The sequence below is a fragment of the Centruroides sculpturatus genome, unplaced genomic scaffold (assembly GCF_000671375.1).
Source record: "Centruroides sculpturatus isolate CEXI.00-Female unplaced genomic scaffold, Cexi_2.0 scaffold351, whole genome shotgun sequence".
NCBI lineage: Eukaryota > Metazoa > Arthropoda > Arachnida > Scorpiones > Buthidae > Centruroides > Centruroides sculpturatus.
The window spans coordinates 35,024-53,469 of record NW_019384531.1 but is presented as its reverse complement, the minus strand read 5'-3'; the positions used below and the strand labels follow the sequence as shown (position 1 = coordinate 53,469).

At 30.8% G+C, this 18,446-nt stretch overlaps 1 protein-coding gene across 2 annotated transcripts in view; it reads left to right on the top strand.

Annotated features, from left to right (window-relative positions):
* LOC111623036 (vasculin-like) overlaps nucleotides 1–18,446 on the top strand; it is a 94,273-nt gene that overhangs the window by 59,416 nt on the left and 16,411 nt on the right. For both annotated transcript variants that reach the window (XM_023365516.1, XM_023365517.1), the window contains 3 exons: nucleotides 5,933–6,055; nucleotides 9,092–9,161; nucleotides 10,634–10,747. In XM_023365516.1, the coding sequence (XP_023221284.1) occupies nucleotides 5,933–6,055; nucleotides 9,092–9,161; nucleotides 10,634–10,747 (307 nt within the window). The remainder of the gene's footprint in view (nucleotides 1–5,932; nucleotides 6,056–9,091; nucleotides 9,162–10,633; nucleotides 10,748–18,446) is intronic.

The window sequence follows — 18,446 nt, the reverse complement described above, 5'->3', positions numbered from 1 at the left end:
TTTTCTGTTTTAACATAAAACTAAAACAAGATCTTATAATTTGATTTTAAACCAAATAATTATTTATACTATGACTTTTCCAAATTAAATATAACAAGAAGTTGTTAATTAAGAAGTGTGTGTGTTGTCATGCATATTTTGTGATATAATTGATAAATATGAGAATATTGTGATTACTGTTTGATGTTTTTTCCCTTTATCTTTTGGGACAACAATGTGCTGACAAAACTCAAATTCTTTCCATCTTTATAAACTGTATGCATGATCAAAACTTGCTTTTGAAATGCATTTGTGTTTAATTTATTAGATTTACTTTGAATAATTAAATATAATTAAACTAGATGTGACTTTATCATTCTAAGGATATCTTTTTTATTCATAATTAAATAAATTTAGTTAGTTATGAAATGTGTAAAAGTAGTGTGAAATGAAATTTGAATGCTCAACTCTCTCAAACTAAGCATATATGTTGCCAGTTGTTCAAACATTGGAAGCAAGATCCTTTACCAGTCATAATTTAGAAAATATGAAGACTTTTTTCCCTCCCTGCAATGGAATCCTTACCAGTAAGTCATGACAGCTGCTGTCTTGTTAGGCTGCAATAGAAAATGAGAGTATTTGGGTTGACGGGGGTCACATTTACTATGACAGCAGGCAAAAAGGTATAGACTGACGTGAAGACTTCATTTCTATTTGTCATTGAACACCAAATATAGCATGGAAAGCTTCCATTGTGACTATATGCAAGAATTTTTTTTCAGTTATAAAATGCTAATCAAATTAATGAGAGATAATATTTTGTTTGAAAAAGACCAACCTTCTTATGCAATAGTCACCATTGAACTTAGACTAGGCTGTAGTTAACATGTCATCCAACAAATAGGTTTAAAAAAAGTAGCTTTGATTCATTGCATGAATGTTTTACATAATTTAGAACAAATATACAGTAACTAGCTGTTACTTGTGACTTTGCCCGCAGAGGTTTTGCAAGCAAACCCCATTTATATTCAGTATTTCAATGACCATAGTAATTGTTATATAACACCTACCGCTGAGAATGATGAAAATTGTTGAGAATCAAACNGTGTAAACATTTGAAAGGAATAGCCATAGGTATGAAGAAATACGCACAATTTATTGCATAAAATATGTACTTACGTCAATACAGTTTGATAACAATGACACGTATCGTGAGCAATGGTGAACTTTTCAAACATACTCGACATTAACTTGTTATCACTGTGAGATAGTTTGCCTTTCTGTTGTTTTTTATGTGATGTTATACATTTGTTTTTTGGTTATCTGTTACTCGCCTGAAGAATTTTATGACTGTTCAAAAACATTTGTGGGAACTTTTTCTTTTTTCTTTTTATTTAAAAATCGCACTGTAAAAGGTTTGTGGATGTAAATTTCTATTTCACGGTGTTGTGATAAAGTTTTATTTTATTATTGTGATGTAATTAATAATATATAATGCATGTTGCAAGTTGGTGTGTTTGACTAAATTGTCATACATTTCTGACTTTCAAGTGTAGTGTTAGCTTGTTGTTGTTAATTTAAATTACAATAAATGAAAATACAGTAAGACCCGCTTAACACTGATTTGATATAACGCGGTCTGCTCTAAGCCTACAAAAAGCTCAAAATTTACGCCGATTTAAATTATTGTGGCATTTCATTGATTTGTATATAATATGGTTATTTATAAACACAGACCAATCAGAAAAAGGTGGCAGAAAGGTGTATTTTCTTTAAATCTATGTTTGGTGCAATTTTGGAAAAAATATAACATTATGGATGCCATAGGCAATATCGGCTTTGCTTGGAAAGAATTAACCGATAATTGCATGAACAAAGTGTGAAAGAACATATGGCTGAAGGTATCCAAGAATTCTCAACAAGAAGAGCCTATCACTGTATTGTTAGGTTGACTAAACTGTCAACCGTATCAATACAGCAGGACTAGGAGATGTAGATGAGCAGGATATTGAGGAGTTACAGCAGGTTTCTGGTGAGAGTCTTATCAACGATGACCTTCAAGAACTGGCAGAACAAGGAATTTATGTAGAACTAGAAAATAGAGATTCTGAAAACGAACCCAAAAAATTTCTCTATGGATTTCTTTAGTAAAAATTTGATAACAGTAACTGAAATCATTGATCAAATTGTAGCAAATGATCCAGAGTTTGAAAGCAACCTCGTTTTGCTTTTGTGCAAAAGCAAAACGATCTGGATCATTTTGGATGTGATCGCTTACTTACAAATCAGTATAAAATATAATGACCTCATTTAATACTACCGACATTTGCTTAAGGAAAGAAAAAGAAAATGACAAATAAAACTATACGATTTTATCGCAAAATATCAAGAATTTCAGAAGAGCCAGAACCTTCATCACAGAGAATGAACTTCACATTTTTTTATGCATATGTTTATGTGTTATTTAACATATATTAGTATGCAAATCAATATAAAAATAATTTAAAATTAAAGAAAAATCTGTTTATTTTTGTTTTAGTGTTCCCCTATCCCTATTTACTCTATGTTAAAATGACCTCGGTTAATGCTGTTTCATTTAGCACTTTGTGTCTAGGAATGCATCCCCCGCGTTAAGCAGGGTCTTACTGTATCTTGTATTACATAACAGAGAAGTTTCATAGTAGAAGGCTACATAATGAAGAAAAGTTTCCAAAAATTTAGGTTAATGAAAGTATCTCAGATTTCTGTTTAGAATGATTATGATTAAAAACTTAAGTGTTGGTCCACAAGGTCAGTACATAATAAAACAGTTGTTATAAACAAAAAATTACAGGGCAAAATATTCATGCATGCTTACAAGTGAGTGCAGCAAAATCTTTGGCATTTATCTCAAAAGACTGGGATTTCTTAATTTTGTTCATACAGCTATGGTAATAAGATTTTGGTCTTGTGAAAATAAGATTTCATGAATTTATTTATTAAGAGTTTCAGCTGTTCTTTCTCAACTCCTTGTAAGGAAATTTTAAGATATGAATATAATCAGCTCACAACATCTCCATACTCCTTGCTATACTTCTTTTCAAGTTTTCTTTTTATTTGATCACATGATCACAGATACAGGTATGCTGTCTAAGAACTATTAGTAAATAGCATCAAAAATTAATTTGATCCTATTATGAATACTAAATTAACACAAATGAATGATCTGTGTCAAAGTTCAATATCAACAAGACCAATGCAATTTTTGTGACAGTTTTTAAGCATGCTATTTGTACCTAGTCTATTGTGTTGCGTTTTGATTTTCTCCGTGTAATTGCCATGTATTCTGTACTTTAATATTATCCAGAGAAATATTGTTTTTCATTAATATATAAACATAGTTGAAGACTTCTTTTTTACATAATTGTCTTTATAGTTTATAATTTACCAAGGTGTCTTTATTCATGTATAAGCCATATTCTATTTCTGAAATGATATACTTGGAAGAAAAATAAAAATCTCAGAATTCTGCCAAGAGATGAGAGTAGAGAGACAGTGTAAAATATTGACCTTTTAACAGAGTGGGAACAAAAGAGGTGCGACCTTGTCAATTGGACCCATGTGCGGTCTGGCAATATACCACTTTGTAAGGTGTTGACTTGTAAACAGAGGGAAAACAACAGAAGCGCTGACTTTGTCAATTGGACCCACCTGTAGTCAGACATTAGACCATTTGCCATATGGCAGTGTTTTTCAACCTTCTTGAATATGCGACCCTTTACAAGTTAAAAAATTTTGGTGACCCCAGGGCCCTATTAAAATTATATCAGTGATTTTAAAAACTATGTATTTAATTTTCTTTCTATTGAGACAAATTATTGTTGATTAAAATGAAAGTTTTATAAGAATCAACAATAACTTAACACAGATAAAGTATGAAACTTTCTTTAATTATAACATTGGGCACAGGGAGCCGTTGACTTTTTTTTTCCCCCTGGCCCAAGCCCCTCCCTGGCTACACCCATGGTTGAGACCTAAATATCGATCAAAACACCAATTGTACTGTAAAATAAACAGGTACAGCCTTCTTGTGAAATTGTAGGTTTTTTTTTTATGTAGTGTACGACCTACAAACACTTGTCTTTTTCTTTTACCCGCGACCCACAGGTTGAAAAAAAATACTGCCATATGGTAAACAACTGAATATAAACAAGTGGTGGACGTTTATGTGAGCTCCATTCTCGCGGGATGACGGCAGACCTGAGTGTAAGCTGTTTGGGCAGGAAAGGGTTGTGATTGGTCGGAAGTCCCTGTATAAAAAGCTCTTAAATTGTGGGGCGAATGAGAGAGCAAGAGACTGGTACATTTTAGTCTCAGGCACTTGGGATACCCGCTGAGCGTAGAGAGAGTGTTCTCCTCTGGTAAACATCTCAGGGACAGGTTAGTGCGGAGACTGGATGGACCGTGCAGTTGAGCTAACTCCACAAGCTGACTGAGGCCTCTCCAAAGTTTAACAGTTCCTGGAAACCAATCTAGTACGTGAGTCACTATGCATTGTTATCCTGTATATATATTATGTTTTCGAACTTGTACTTTCTGCATATAGAATTTGTAAATAAACTGTAAATATTATCAATTTGAGTGTGAAGGTATGCTTTCCGTCGAAACGTGATACACACAGAAACCAACTCAACGAGACGGAGGTTGGGAAAGAACTGCACTCAGGTCTTCACTCACAGGTATACAGAAATATAATAACACTGCAAATTCCAAACAAAAGGATGAAGTGATGGTTAATATTTATTGTTGAGTGTCTGATCAGTATATGTTAAACATGGGTTGAGTGAGAGTGAGTTACACAGTGAAGTATAAATTGCAAGTGGTGCATTATGCACAAGAAAATGGAAATCAAGAAGCAGGAAGAAAGTTCGATGTAGACAAAAAAAAATGTGCAGCAGTGGATTCAAGCAAAAGGACTTTCTTGAGAAAATACTACAGAATCAGCAATTATTTTGTAGAAAGACAGCAAAATATCCTGATCTGGAAGCAAATCTGTTGAACTATATCTGTAAAATTCAGGCAAACGGATTTCCTGTGTCTGTTGAAATGATTCAGTTTGAAGCCCGAAAAATTCTAAAATTTTCATATTTTGGGCAAAGTGAATTTAAGATAAGTTACAACTGGGCAAGATGTTTTGTGACATGTCATGAGCTTGTGCTTCAGCATTGAACTTCAATGGTGCAGCGGCTTACTCACACCTACCTAATTTTAAATTGATTTAAAATATTCATATTCTTGAGTATAGGCTGCACTGTAATTTTGGTAAAACAAAATGCAGCCTATACATGCATAAATATTATATATAACCTGATTTAAAGGTTTGCCTTTGATTTTTCTCTCTCTCTAAAATAATTTGCATTCCAATTATAAGAATTTTTATATAAAGTATAATTATCTGGGAAATATCTATACTTAGACATTCATGCATGCTTAGAATTTTCAGATTGTATTTATTCTGACGTTACTCATTTAGGTATGATTTTTGTCACTTCTCTTAATAGTTATCGTAAATTGTCATTTCTATGAATATTTATATTTTTAAACATATGATTTGATTATTATGTTATAAAGTTTAAACTTTTGGAATACAAATACAGCATTTAAAAAAAATCACTTAGTTCATTTAACTCATACCATTCAGAATTATCTTATTTTCACAATAATTTCTAATTATTTAATTAGTCATAATATTTATTAAGAAATACAAGAACAATAGAGAATATGTAAGGAAATATTATGGTAAACAGCTTTTGAAATAGTATAGCTCAGATATAATTAAATAGTATTCATAATCTATTTTACGCTAAATTAAAAGAAAGTGTTTTTTATTTTTAAACCCAGTCTCATAATTTATATTATAATTTTTTGTTTTTTTTTTGGTTAAATTTATGTATATTAAATGTTTTATTTTTAGATTGGAGTTAGTCAGACACTTTATGAAAAAGCCAAAGGAAAGGAAGGTGCTATCAACATCAGCAGTAACTGTCCTGAAATTAGAGGAATGGATGTGACAAGCAATACTTTTAATCAAGAATTTGTAAGTTTAAAAATATTTTATCAAAATTTCCTCAAGTATACATTTTAAATCTATAGAATATTCTACAATTCTGATAGTTGAAATCATCTTAAATTCTACTTAATTGAAAATTTCAGAGAGTTTTCAGTAGAATTTTCTGCATATTATTCTTGATAGCTGACATATTGAACACAATCTTAAAGTTTACATGTTTCAATTAATCATTTATTTTCTTATTGCTAATCTCTTTTCAAAATGATATAGTATTTGTTCTTTTGATATTGTTAACCCAGCGTGAGTGTCATACCCGAGAAGATTTTAAATGCAGATTATTTAATGTTATTGTTGCCATGCAAATCCCATTGTCACAGTAGCTGGAGGTAAGGGAATGGGGGCAAGGCGGAGTGTTGAGTTTAGTGTTCCGCCGGTGTCAGCGGAAGATACACATGAGCAAAGGTGGCTGGGGGTAAGTCACACCCGACCTCATAGTCGGTGTTACATTTTTGAGTTGACAGTAAGTTTGAGTTATAGTTATTTATAGTATTTTTAGATTTATTTGTAGATTTCTCAAATGATAGTCTTCGCATTAGACAAAAAAACACATCTTTCAAGGGAAACTCGAAAAGTAATTACTGATCAACTGGGAGAACCTTCATTAACTGTTTCCAAAAAAATGGCTAATAAATATGTCAGGTGTGGTGAGTGTACTAAAAAACAGATAGGAAAACAAAACATTGCTGTTCGAAGTGTGAGAAGCCAAAATGTATGAAGCATGCGATTTTTGTGTGTGGAGATTGTGCTGATTTGTAGGTGTAATGTTGGTGCTGTGCACATTGATCTCATAAGAACTTTTATTTTTTTTTCTATTTTTATAATTGAAAGATACTATAGTTATGTTGATTAACCAAAGAAGTTGTAATTTTGTTAGAATTTTATACGAAAAAATGTTAAACTACCAAAACTTGTACTTTTTCAAAGAAAATATAGACACTTTGTTTTTTCAATTAAAAAAAAATGCTTTTCAATCTTAAACATAATATTTTATTTACTCATCTTGTTGAATAGATACTATTCTTATTATCCCAAGTGAAAAAATACTTTATACACAATTATAGTATAAAAAATTCGGCATCAAAGTTTCGGGTATCTCCTACCCACCTCATAGCTGGTATAACAATTTCTCACCTCATTCACGCCGGGTTAATTTAAAATCTTAACTATTGGAACAATTTCATATATATAAAACCAATCAGATATTTTAACAGTGATGTTAGTAAGTGATTATTCTGATATAATCACAAATCCTACACTTTTAAGGTTTAGGAGTGTTAATTTATATGCTTTCCAGTATTCATGTAAGAAAACTTTTAAATCCTGCACCTTTGATTGACCCTTAGTACATATAAAAGAATTGATTATTTGTAATATAAAATATGATAAAAATTTCAGTTTAAATATCTTTAAAAACTGCAAGTGCCATTTTAATTCCAGTTAAAACAAATGAAAATAACGAAAGTAATTATAATCCACAATTTAATGTTCAGCACTATCCATAAATAAGTACATAAGGTTAAATTGTTATTTTTACTATTTTCTATTTACTGTCACCATACAGTGGTGACAGTTGCATTTCATGATATTGGTTTTACCATCATTTTTCAAAAATTGAAAGTGACAAATATTTGTCACTTTCAATTTTTGAAAAATGATTTGTTTTGAAAATTTTTGAAAAATGATTCATAATTTGTCACTTTTAAGATTTTGTTTCCAATTTGAAGATTTGCTCATTTACATTCCATTACAGACTTGTCTTCAATGACTGCAGATTTTCTGTTCCTAAGTCTAGAATTTTTGCTCTTACTAGATCCTCTTAATTTTAGTTTCTTTGGAAATGCATTAATCTCTTTCTTGTTATATGTTAGTTGTTTGGTTCTACATTTATGCCTTTTTCTTGTTTTAATCTTTCTTCTAAAATTCATTTGCAAGCTGCAAAGAACTGGCTGTTCCTCTGCTTGAATTGCCATAAATTTGACTTGGGTTGTTTTGCTACATATACAGATGATGATAGAAAACATACGTTACCATTTATCACAAAATGCAGTAAAATGCTATGTTAATGATGTGAAACTGTCAAATGTTTTATCAATGGTTACATTGTTAAAACTAGTGTTGCCAGAAAATTTTTATCATAATTATTTTAAAAGTGAATGAGAATTATTCTCATTAATATTAAAGTAGCAGAATGATTGAATATTTATTTATATTAATATTTTTTTATGGGAAATTGTTAATTAAATGCATCATCTGCTTGATAATCTATTTCTTCAAATAAAACGTAACATACAGAAGAATAAAATTCAATGACTATGTTTGCATATATGTATATATAAATTCCTATAAATAGTCAATTATTTACAATTATTATAAGTATAAATAGCTATTTGCTTATTTTATGTGCATATTCAGTATATCTTTATTTTGTATACATTTTAAATAAAATTTACAAAAATTATTTTCAAGCTATAAATATTTTCATAGATTTGAAACTAATAAAGATCTATTATATTTTATGAAGTCTGAAAATTTATTTTTTACTAAAGCAGGGCTTCTTAAACTATGGGTCGCGACCCCATTTAGGGTCACTTAGCGAAATCGTGGGGTCGCGAGATTTTAATGCAAAATTTTGACAATAAGTTATGAGAATTTGAAAATGAGGCATGCTTTGTGTCATAAGTTTCGTCAGTTGCGCTTTGTGTCACTTCTGGTGCAGCGAGTCAATGATTCAACAACACTGATTGTAGTGTAAACTAGTGTAGTCTTGTCACTTTTCAGCGCATTTATTCAGTTGTTTCTGTTCAATTGTAACACAAGAGTGAAGTATGGTAGCACACCATTGTTTTTGCGAATTTGTATATATCTTTATTTTATATTTTTGGGTCGCAAAAAAAATCACAATCATATATGGGGTCATGAATAAAAAAAGTTTAAGAAGCCCTGTACTAAAGTATCAAATATTAAAAATTTATAGCAAATTATGTAATTTCTTTTGTCTTGTAGCCTTCTTTACAAGGGGATGGATCTATTGATTCTACTTTTCAACCTCCAGTAGTTAATGGTGGAGCTTGGGGTATGTATAATAATAAAGTTTATGACCATACATTTTTTATAATAAGTTATTTTAGAACTAATAAAGCATCATTAGAGATAATTAATATAAGCATCCAATAGAAATCCTTTAAGTGTGTGTTTGTTTCCCATAAAATATAGATGTTTTGATGTAATTAATTTTAGTTATGAAAATAATTACTCTTCTTGCTAAAGGTTGCAGTAATTCTGTTTGCTTATGCCAGTAAATATAGATTGCATATGAGTCAACCAAAATGGCTGCCACAAAGGCTATAGTATAAAGTGCCTGACAACATACGATGGATGATAAAGACAACATAAAAAAGGAAGAGAAAGCTGGAATATATAAAATACCACTTGAAAACCAACAGTTAGGAATCTAAAAGGATTATGTGGGTTTGACTAGAAGAAACCTTGCAGTACATCTGTGAGAACATAAGATATAATGTTGACAAAAGACACAACACAATATTAGCGATTATGGTGCAGACTAAAGCAGCGGTTGTAAAATGGAAATAGGCAAAAGTCGTTAAAAGGGTGCACTCTCCATCCATTGCATTTGAGATGGGAAAGGTTGAAATTTATAAAAGTAAAATGAAAAATTGTTGCCTAAATGCTAGGGATGCTAATGTGATTCCAACAGCAAGGAAATATATAATAGAAAAAAGAATGGGGCTTAAAAACCGTTAAATCATATTTCTTTCTAGTTAGCTTTGTTTTATTTGTTTATTTAATATACACACTTCTTTTAATTTATTTTTAAAGTTAAATTATTTTTTTGAATTTTAAATATGTAAAATATTCAAAAACAGTATGTTTCATGAAAATGGCTTATATTAGAAAGGTTGAAAATGTTTGTAAAAATAAAAGAATTTTAAGCTCAGCAAAATTAGATGTTGGTGAAATTGAAGTGATAATTTCAGTTTTATTTCCCACTTTTTTTGCAATAATTTATCTTTTGGGAATATGTGCATATGTACTGGGTTTGATGACCCTTTAGACTTACATCCAAATACACAGCAATACTTATTATTTACCATTGTAGGTTAAACACTTTCTAATTCTAACAGACCACAGACTTTATACCCATAGCAGCTGTTATTTAGTTCATGCTAATACCATTAGGTGTCAGATCTATTGTTGGCACAGGCAAATTGACATAAATACAATAGAAAATAGCAGAAAGCAAATGTAAATTTAATATAACATTTTTTTTTTTTTTAAACAAATGCTTTATCACTACAAACATTATAGTGATAAGAGTGTTTTATAAATTTAACTGTAAGTAAATAGGAAAAAAATGTTTAATAATCCATATATATAAAAAAATTAATTTACATGCATCATACACACACAGACAGTATTAGTATTATGCGTATCTTAAAGTTGTAATTATGAAATTAAATTGTTATTTTTAAAATAAAATTTTTGATACAAAAATGAGGTTTAACATATATCTTATTTATCAATCAGAAAAACCAAGAAATGCAAAAGTTCACTGTAGTCAAATTGGAAAAAAAATTCAATTAGTAAAGAGAGGTTCCAAACAAGACAATGGAATTGATATAAGAAGTAAAAGTCCTTCAGGTAAATGACTATTAAAATATTATTTTTCTGTTTTAACATAAAACTAAAACAAGATCTTATAATTTGATTTTAAACCAAATAATTATTTATACTATGACTTTTCCAAATTAAATATAACAAGAAGTTGTTAATTAAGAAGTGTGTGTGTTGTCATGCATATTTTGTGATATAATTGATAAATATGAGAATATTGTGATTACTGTTTGATGTTTTTTCCCTTTATCTTTTGGGACAACAATGTGCTGACAAAACTCAAATTCTTTCCATTTTTATAAACTGTATGCATGATCAAAACTTGCTTTTGAAATGCATTTGTGTTTAATTTATTAGATTTACTTTGAATAATTAAACTAGATGTGACTTTATCATTCTAAGGATATCTTTTTTATTCATAATTAAATAAATTTAGTTAGTTATGAAATGTGTAAAAGTAGTGTGAAATGAAATTTGAATGCTCAACTCTCTCAAACTAAGCATATATGTTGCCAGTTGTTCAAACATTGGAAGCAAGATCCTTTACCAGTCATAATTTAGAAAATATGAAGACTTTTTTCCCTCCCTGCAATGGAATCCTTACCAGTAAGTCATGACAGCTGCTGTCTTGTTAGGCTGCAATAGAAAATGAGAGTATTTGGGTTGACGGGGGTCACATTTACTATGACAGCAGGCAAAAAGGTATAGACTGACGTGAAGACTTCATTTCTATTTGTCATTGAACACCAAATATAGCATGGAAAGCTTCCATTGTGACTATATGCAAGAATTTTTTTTCAGTTATAAAATGCTAATCAAATTAATGAGAGATAATATTTTGTTTGAAAAAGACCAACCTTCTTATGCAATAGTCACCATTGAACTTAGACTAGGCTGTAGTTAACATGTCATCCAATAAATAGGTTTAAAAAAGTAGCTTTGATTCATTGCATGAATGTTTTACATAATTTAGAACAAATATACAGTAACTAGCTGTTACTTGTGACTTTGCCCGCAGAGGTTTTGCAAGCAAACCCCATTTATATTCAGTATTTCAATGACCATAGTAATTGTTATATAACACCTACCGCTGAGAATGATGAAAATTGTTGAGAATCAAACAAACTACTTTCAATTTGATCAATTTTCTGGAACGTTTATAATCGTTCTATAATTGAACCAATATGCAATAACAAATTAGAATTTAAAACGGTTCAAACATTTGGTTAAAAAATCAAAATATATAAAAATATTTATAACAATGTTTGAAATGTTATTAATTTAATATACCTAATTACTCAATGAAGACTAAACGTTGTTGAAAACAAAAAATCGCATCTAAAATAGTACAGTAGAAGCTGTTCTTCCGGTTAAGCCTTAATGCTCTCCCTCTCCCCCCACTGGGTAATTTTGAAAAATCCCTTCTTAGTGCGTTTACATGATGTACCCTAACTGTGTACCAAATTTCACCTCTAGGTTCAGCAGTTTGTTCTGGGCGATGATGAGTCAGTGACTCAGTCAGTCAGGACAAGTAATTTTATATATTTAGATTAGTCTTTATTTTTGCTAAATATCAACTTGGTATCTTGCAGGTTTAACAAGATTGAGCCAATCAAACTTGAGTCACAGGCATTAAAAACATAGATCACTGCGTCACCCCCTCAATGAACATAGACCACTGCATGTTTAATATTTTGTTGCATTGCCTTTGCGGCCAAAACACATTCCATACATTTCAGCATGCTGTTGACCTTCATCTGCCGTTATGGAATTCCAGTTAGTTAAGATGGAAGCTTTCAGTTTTTCAACTGTCCGAGGGCAGATGCAGACGTCTCTTCATAATGTTCCGTGTTTTCTCAATTGGTGAAAGATCTGGGCTGTTGGATGGCCAAGGAAGAACTTCTATGTTCTTTTCTGCAAGCCACTGATTTGTTTTTCTGCTTGTATGACATGTGGCCCCATCGTGCTGGAAAGTGCAGGTTCTATTTGGATATAGCTTTGCTATGGATGGAAATAAATACTGCTGTAGAATGTTAATGTATTGCTCTGAAACAGGTGTTCCATCAACAACTGACAACAAATGTCAACTGACCCATACCACTGGTGCTTATACATCCCCAAACCATGAAGCTGGCAGGAAACTTCACTGAGTGGTATAACAACAATGGCTCATTAGCTTGATTGGCAGATCAAATAACACTTTTGCTTTTGTCTTTTGCTGATAATTCAAAGTTTGATTTATCAGACTGCAGAATTTCATGCCACTTTTGTTGAGACCAGGAAAGATGTTCTTTGGCTCACTTTACCCATTTCTTCTTTTGATATGCTGTTAGTAAAGGTTTTTCACGTGCTGCTTAGAACTGGAAATGCATTTCTTGCAGTCTCCTGTGTGTTGTCGAAACAGGTATATTCTTTCCAGTTGTATCATTCCGTATTATAGTTACATTCAATATCTGTGGCACAGCGGTTGTTTTTTACAATTCTTTTAAAACTCCTATCATCAACTTTTGAAGTTTTTTGCTGATGTCTAGCAGCTTTGTTAATTATAACATGGCCATGGTTAGTGTAATAAACAATAATCTGGTGCACTGTTGTCTTGTTTAGCATTAGCTCTTTTCTAATAGCTCTCTCAGACATGCCACGACTTTGTTTAACAATGAAAGCATTCCTTAAATCTTCTGAAACAGCTTTTCTGCTATTAAAAAGTTTTGCTGGAAAGAAGAAGTTATTCTTCTTTCTAGCAAAACTTTTTAATAATTTGTCAAAACATTTTTTGGCTTGATTTATAGTCTGTCATCAGATCTGAAGCAAACTATATAACAAGTATTGCATACTATTTTGGAACACTGATTAATTCCATTATGCATATATAACATTTAAAAAAATTTTGATGAAGCATCTATAGGGAAGAGATGCAGGACACAGTTCAAGAATGATTCCATAAGCAACCATATATACAGGGTGAGTCAAAATTATGTGAACAATCTTAATTTTTAATTAAACATTATTAATGAAACATCTTAATTTTGTTTAGTTTTCGATTCCAATTGATCACGACAGACTGTTGTTATGGCCTCCCCAATCTCCGGTGTTCTGGCACTAAATTGTACTGTTGAACGTTGGTTTGAGTGCATTAATCATGCTGGTGCTCAGGTTGAGACACTGTATAATGCAAACTTTGAATAAATGCTTTCTCTCAAATAGTGTTCACATAATTTTGTTGACTCTCTCTCTCTCTCTCTCTCTCTCTCTCTCTCTCTTTGTGTGTGTGTGTGTGTGTGTGTGTGATAGATGAATGAGGTGAGGATTTTTTTAAATTTCACTTTTAATGAAACAAACATTTTTGACCTCTTATGGGTAAAAATGTTTGTTCTGTTAAATTTTTTACTGGAAAATGTACAGAAGGCGTTGAGTTTATAATTTCTGTGATTTATAAGAAATAAGAATTTTCTTAAAATCTTTGTTTTATACCTAATTTTTAAGTTATATACATAAAAAAAAGGTAAATGTTATTCAAATGAAACATAAGCTGGACCATATAAAACATATGGTGACCAATAACATTAGCTGCTATAGGAAATTACCTTTTGCATTTGTGAGAGTAGCCGGGGGTACTCTAATCCGCTAGTGATTGTTCGTACCACTTAATCGGCACAGATTATCCGAAATCTGTTCTCTGAGTTTCGGATCAAGAGATCCGATCCTATGTCAAGATTCGTTTGACCGGGAGGGCTGTAATATTTAGGTAAAAGGGGGGATTCAAGACTGTGAGGTCTTTATCCCAAATGTCAGGGTCCCGACACCAGTTTGTCAATTTATCGATCCGCGGACAAACACGCGTGCAATTGCTTTACAGATCTGATTCAGACTCGAATTAAGAGACATATTTTATATAAAACAAACAAGAGTAAATTTAATGATTCAATATAAGTAAAACTAATACAAATATCAATGAACGAGGGATATAAATACGACAATTAAGATACACGATATATAGACTTATACTATACCCGATATGAGAGAGAGAGTTACAATCATTGTTTGAAACTTACGACCTGTTCTAGTTGTCGTTCGTCTTCTTCTCTGTAGGCAAAGGACACTTTGGAGATAAAGTTCATTTACTTCTTTCCATGGGAGATCAATATGTGCACAAAGTCAAAGTATAACTTCTCAGTGTTAACTCTGGAATTCTTCTATGTGACTCGTCTAAGGGCGTTGGTCATCAGGAGGAAAACATNTAGAATTTTCTGCATATTATTCTTGATAGCTGACATATTGAACACAATCTTAAAGTTTACATGTTTCAATTAATCATTTATTTTCTTATTGCTAATCTCTTTTCAAAATGATATAGTATTTGTTCTTTTGATATTGTTAACCCAGCGTGAGTGTCATACCCGAGAAGATTTTAAATGCAGATTATTTAATGTTATTGTTGCCATGCAAATCCCATTGTCACAGTAGCTGGAGGTAAGGGAATGGGGGCAAGGCGGAGTGTTGAGTTTAGTGTTCCGCCGGTGTCAGCGGAAGATACACATGAGCAAAGGTGGCTGGGGGTAAGTCACACCCGACCTCATAGTCGGTGTTACATTTTTGAGTTGACAGTAAGTTTGAGTTATAGTTATTTATAGTATTTTTAGATTTATTTGTAGATTTCTCAAATGATAGTCTTCGCATTAGACAAAAAAACACATCTTTCAAGGGAAACTCGAAAAGTAATTACTGATCAACTGGGAGAACCTTCATTAACTGTTTCCAAAAAAATGGCTAATAAATATGTCAGGTGTGGTGAGTGTACTAAAAAACAGATAGGAAAACAAAACATTGCTGTTCGAAGTGTGAGAAGCCAAAATGTATGAAGCATGCGATTTTTATGTGTGGAGATTGTGCTGATTTGTAGGTGTAATGTTGGTGCTATGCAAATTGATCTCATAAGGCCGTTTAGTTTTTTTTTTTCTATTTTTATAATTGAAAGATACTATAGTTATGTTGATTAATCAAAGAAGTTGTAATTTTGTTAGAATTTTATACGAAAAAATGTTAAACTACCAAAACTTGTACTTTTTCAAAGAAAATATAGACACTTTGTTTTTTCAATTAAAAAAAAATGCTTTTCAATCTTAAACATAATATTTTATTTACTCATCTTGTTGAATAGATACTATTCTTATTATCCCAAGTGAAAAAATACTTTATACACAATTATAGTATAAAAAATTCGGCATCAAAGTTTCGGGTATCTCCTACCCACCTCATAGCTGGTATAACAATTTCTCACCTCATTCACGCCGGGTTAATTTAAAATCTTAACTATTGGAACAATTTCATATATATAAAACCAATCAGATATTTTAACAGTGATGTTAGTAAGTGATTATTCTGATATAATCACAAATCCTACACTTTTAAGGTTTAGGAGTGTTAATTTATATGCTTTCCAGTATTCATGTAAGAAAACTTTTAAATCCTGCACCTTTGATTGACCCTTAGTACATATAAAAGAATTGATTATTTGTAATATAAAATATGATAAAAATTTCAGTTTAAATATCTTTAAAAACTGCAAGTGCCATTTTAATTCCAGTTAAAACAAATGAAAATAACGAAAGTAATTCTAATCCACAATTTAATGTTCAGCACTATCCATAAATAAGTACATAAGGTTAAATTGTTATTTTTACTATTTTCTATTTACTGTCACCATACAGTGGTGACAGTTGCATTTCATGATATTGGTTTTACCATCATTTTTCAAAAATTGAAAGTGACAAATATTTGTCACTTTCAATTTTTGAAAAATGATTTGTTTTGAAAATTTTTGAAAAATGATTCATAATTTGTCACTTTTAAGATTTTGTTTCCAATTTGAAGATTTGCTCATTTACATTCCATTACAGACTTGTCTTCAATGACTGCAGATTTTCTGTTCCTAAGTCTAGAATTTTTGCTCTTACTAGATCCTCTTAATTTTAGTTTCTTTGGAAATGCATTAATCTCTTTCTTGTTATATGTTAGTTGTTTGGTTCTACATTTATGCCTTTCTCTTGTTTTAATCTTTCTTCTAAAATTCATTTGCAAGCTGCAAAGAACTGGCTGTTCCTCTGCTTGAATTGCCATAAATTTGACTTGGATTGTTTTGCTACATATACAGATGATGATAGAAAACATACGTTACCATTTATCACAAAATGCAGTAAAATGCTATGTTAATGATGTGAAACTGTCAAATGTTTTATCAATGGTTACATTGTTAAAACTAGTGTTGCCAGAAAATTTTTATCATAATTATTTTAAAAGTGAATGAGAATTATTCTCATTAATATTAAAGTAGCAGAATGATTGAATATTTATTTATATTAATATTTTTTTATGGGAAATTGTTAATTAAATGCATCATCTGCTTGATAATCTATTTCTTCAAATAAAACGTAACATACAGAAGAATAAAATTCAATGACTATGTTTGCATATATGTATATATAAATTCCTATAAATAGTCAATTATTTACAATTATTATAAGTATAAATAGCTATTTGCTTATTTTATGTGCATATTCAGTATATCTTTATTTTGTATACATTTTAAATAAAATTTACAAAAATTATTTTCAAGCTATAAATATTTTCATAGATTTTAAACTAATAAAGATCTATTATATTTTATGAAGTCTGAAAATTTATTTTTTACTAAAGCAGGGCTTCTTAAACTATGGGTCGCGACCCCATTTAGGGTCACTTAGCGAAATCGTGGGGTCGCGAGATTTTAATGCAAAATTTTGACAATAAGTTATGAGAATTTGAAAATGAGGCATGCTTTGTGTCATAAGTTTCGTCAGTTGCGCTTTGTGTCACTTCTGGTGCAGCGAGTCAATGATTCAACAACACTGATTGTAGTGTAAACTAGTGTAGTCTTGTCACTTTTCAGCGCATTTATTCAGTTGTTTCTGTTCAATTGTAACACAAGAGTGAAGTATGGTAGCACACCATTGTTTTTGCGAATTTGTATATATCTTTATTTTATATTTTTGGGTCGCGAAAAAAATCACAATCATATATGGGGTCGTGAATTAAAAAGTTTAAGAAGCCCTGGAGTAAGGCAACAGAATGCATCAGTGATCTATTAATGGTGTTTACTTCTTACAGGATTTTCTATGTAGAAAGTGGATTTTGTTTTGTTGTTAGACACATGAAGAAAACCTAGATCTTTTCATGTGACCAGTATATTGGTTAGGCACGAAGCAATGACTAAGTACCAATGTTTAATGCGTTTAGTTATTTGGCCTTTACCGTTTATAGCGTTTAAACTTTCGAAGAAAGTAAATATTGCTTTCGTTACCTGAGATTCAGAATTCGAATATGTTTAACAACTTTTATTTCTTTCAGACGTGTCAAATGATTATAACAGAAAAATACTTTACCGTGAAAGCAAATTCCTTAGTTATTATGAAATCCATAACTTTTACTCCCAGTTGTGTGGATCCCAATCTCTAAAGAAAGCACAGAAGCTGTAAATAATAATAATAATGTTTGTGAATGTATGTCTCTTTAATTCGAATAAATAATTCAGTAGACTTCCTCACTGCTATCAGGTTAGGTACTCCTTTATTGCAATTCATAAATGCATTTCAGGTTTGTGTAGTATCTAAGGATTTTTTATTCAAATAGAAGAGACATACATTCAAATTACGTATACAACAGCTACCACATCTTACATTGAGAATAATAA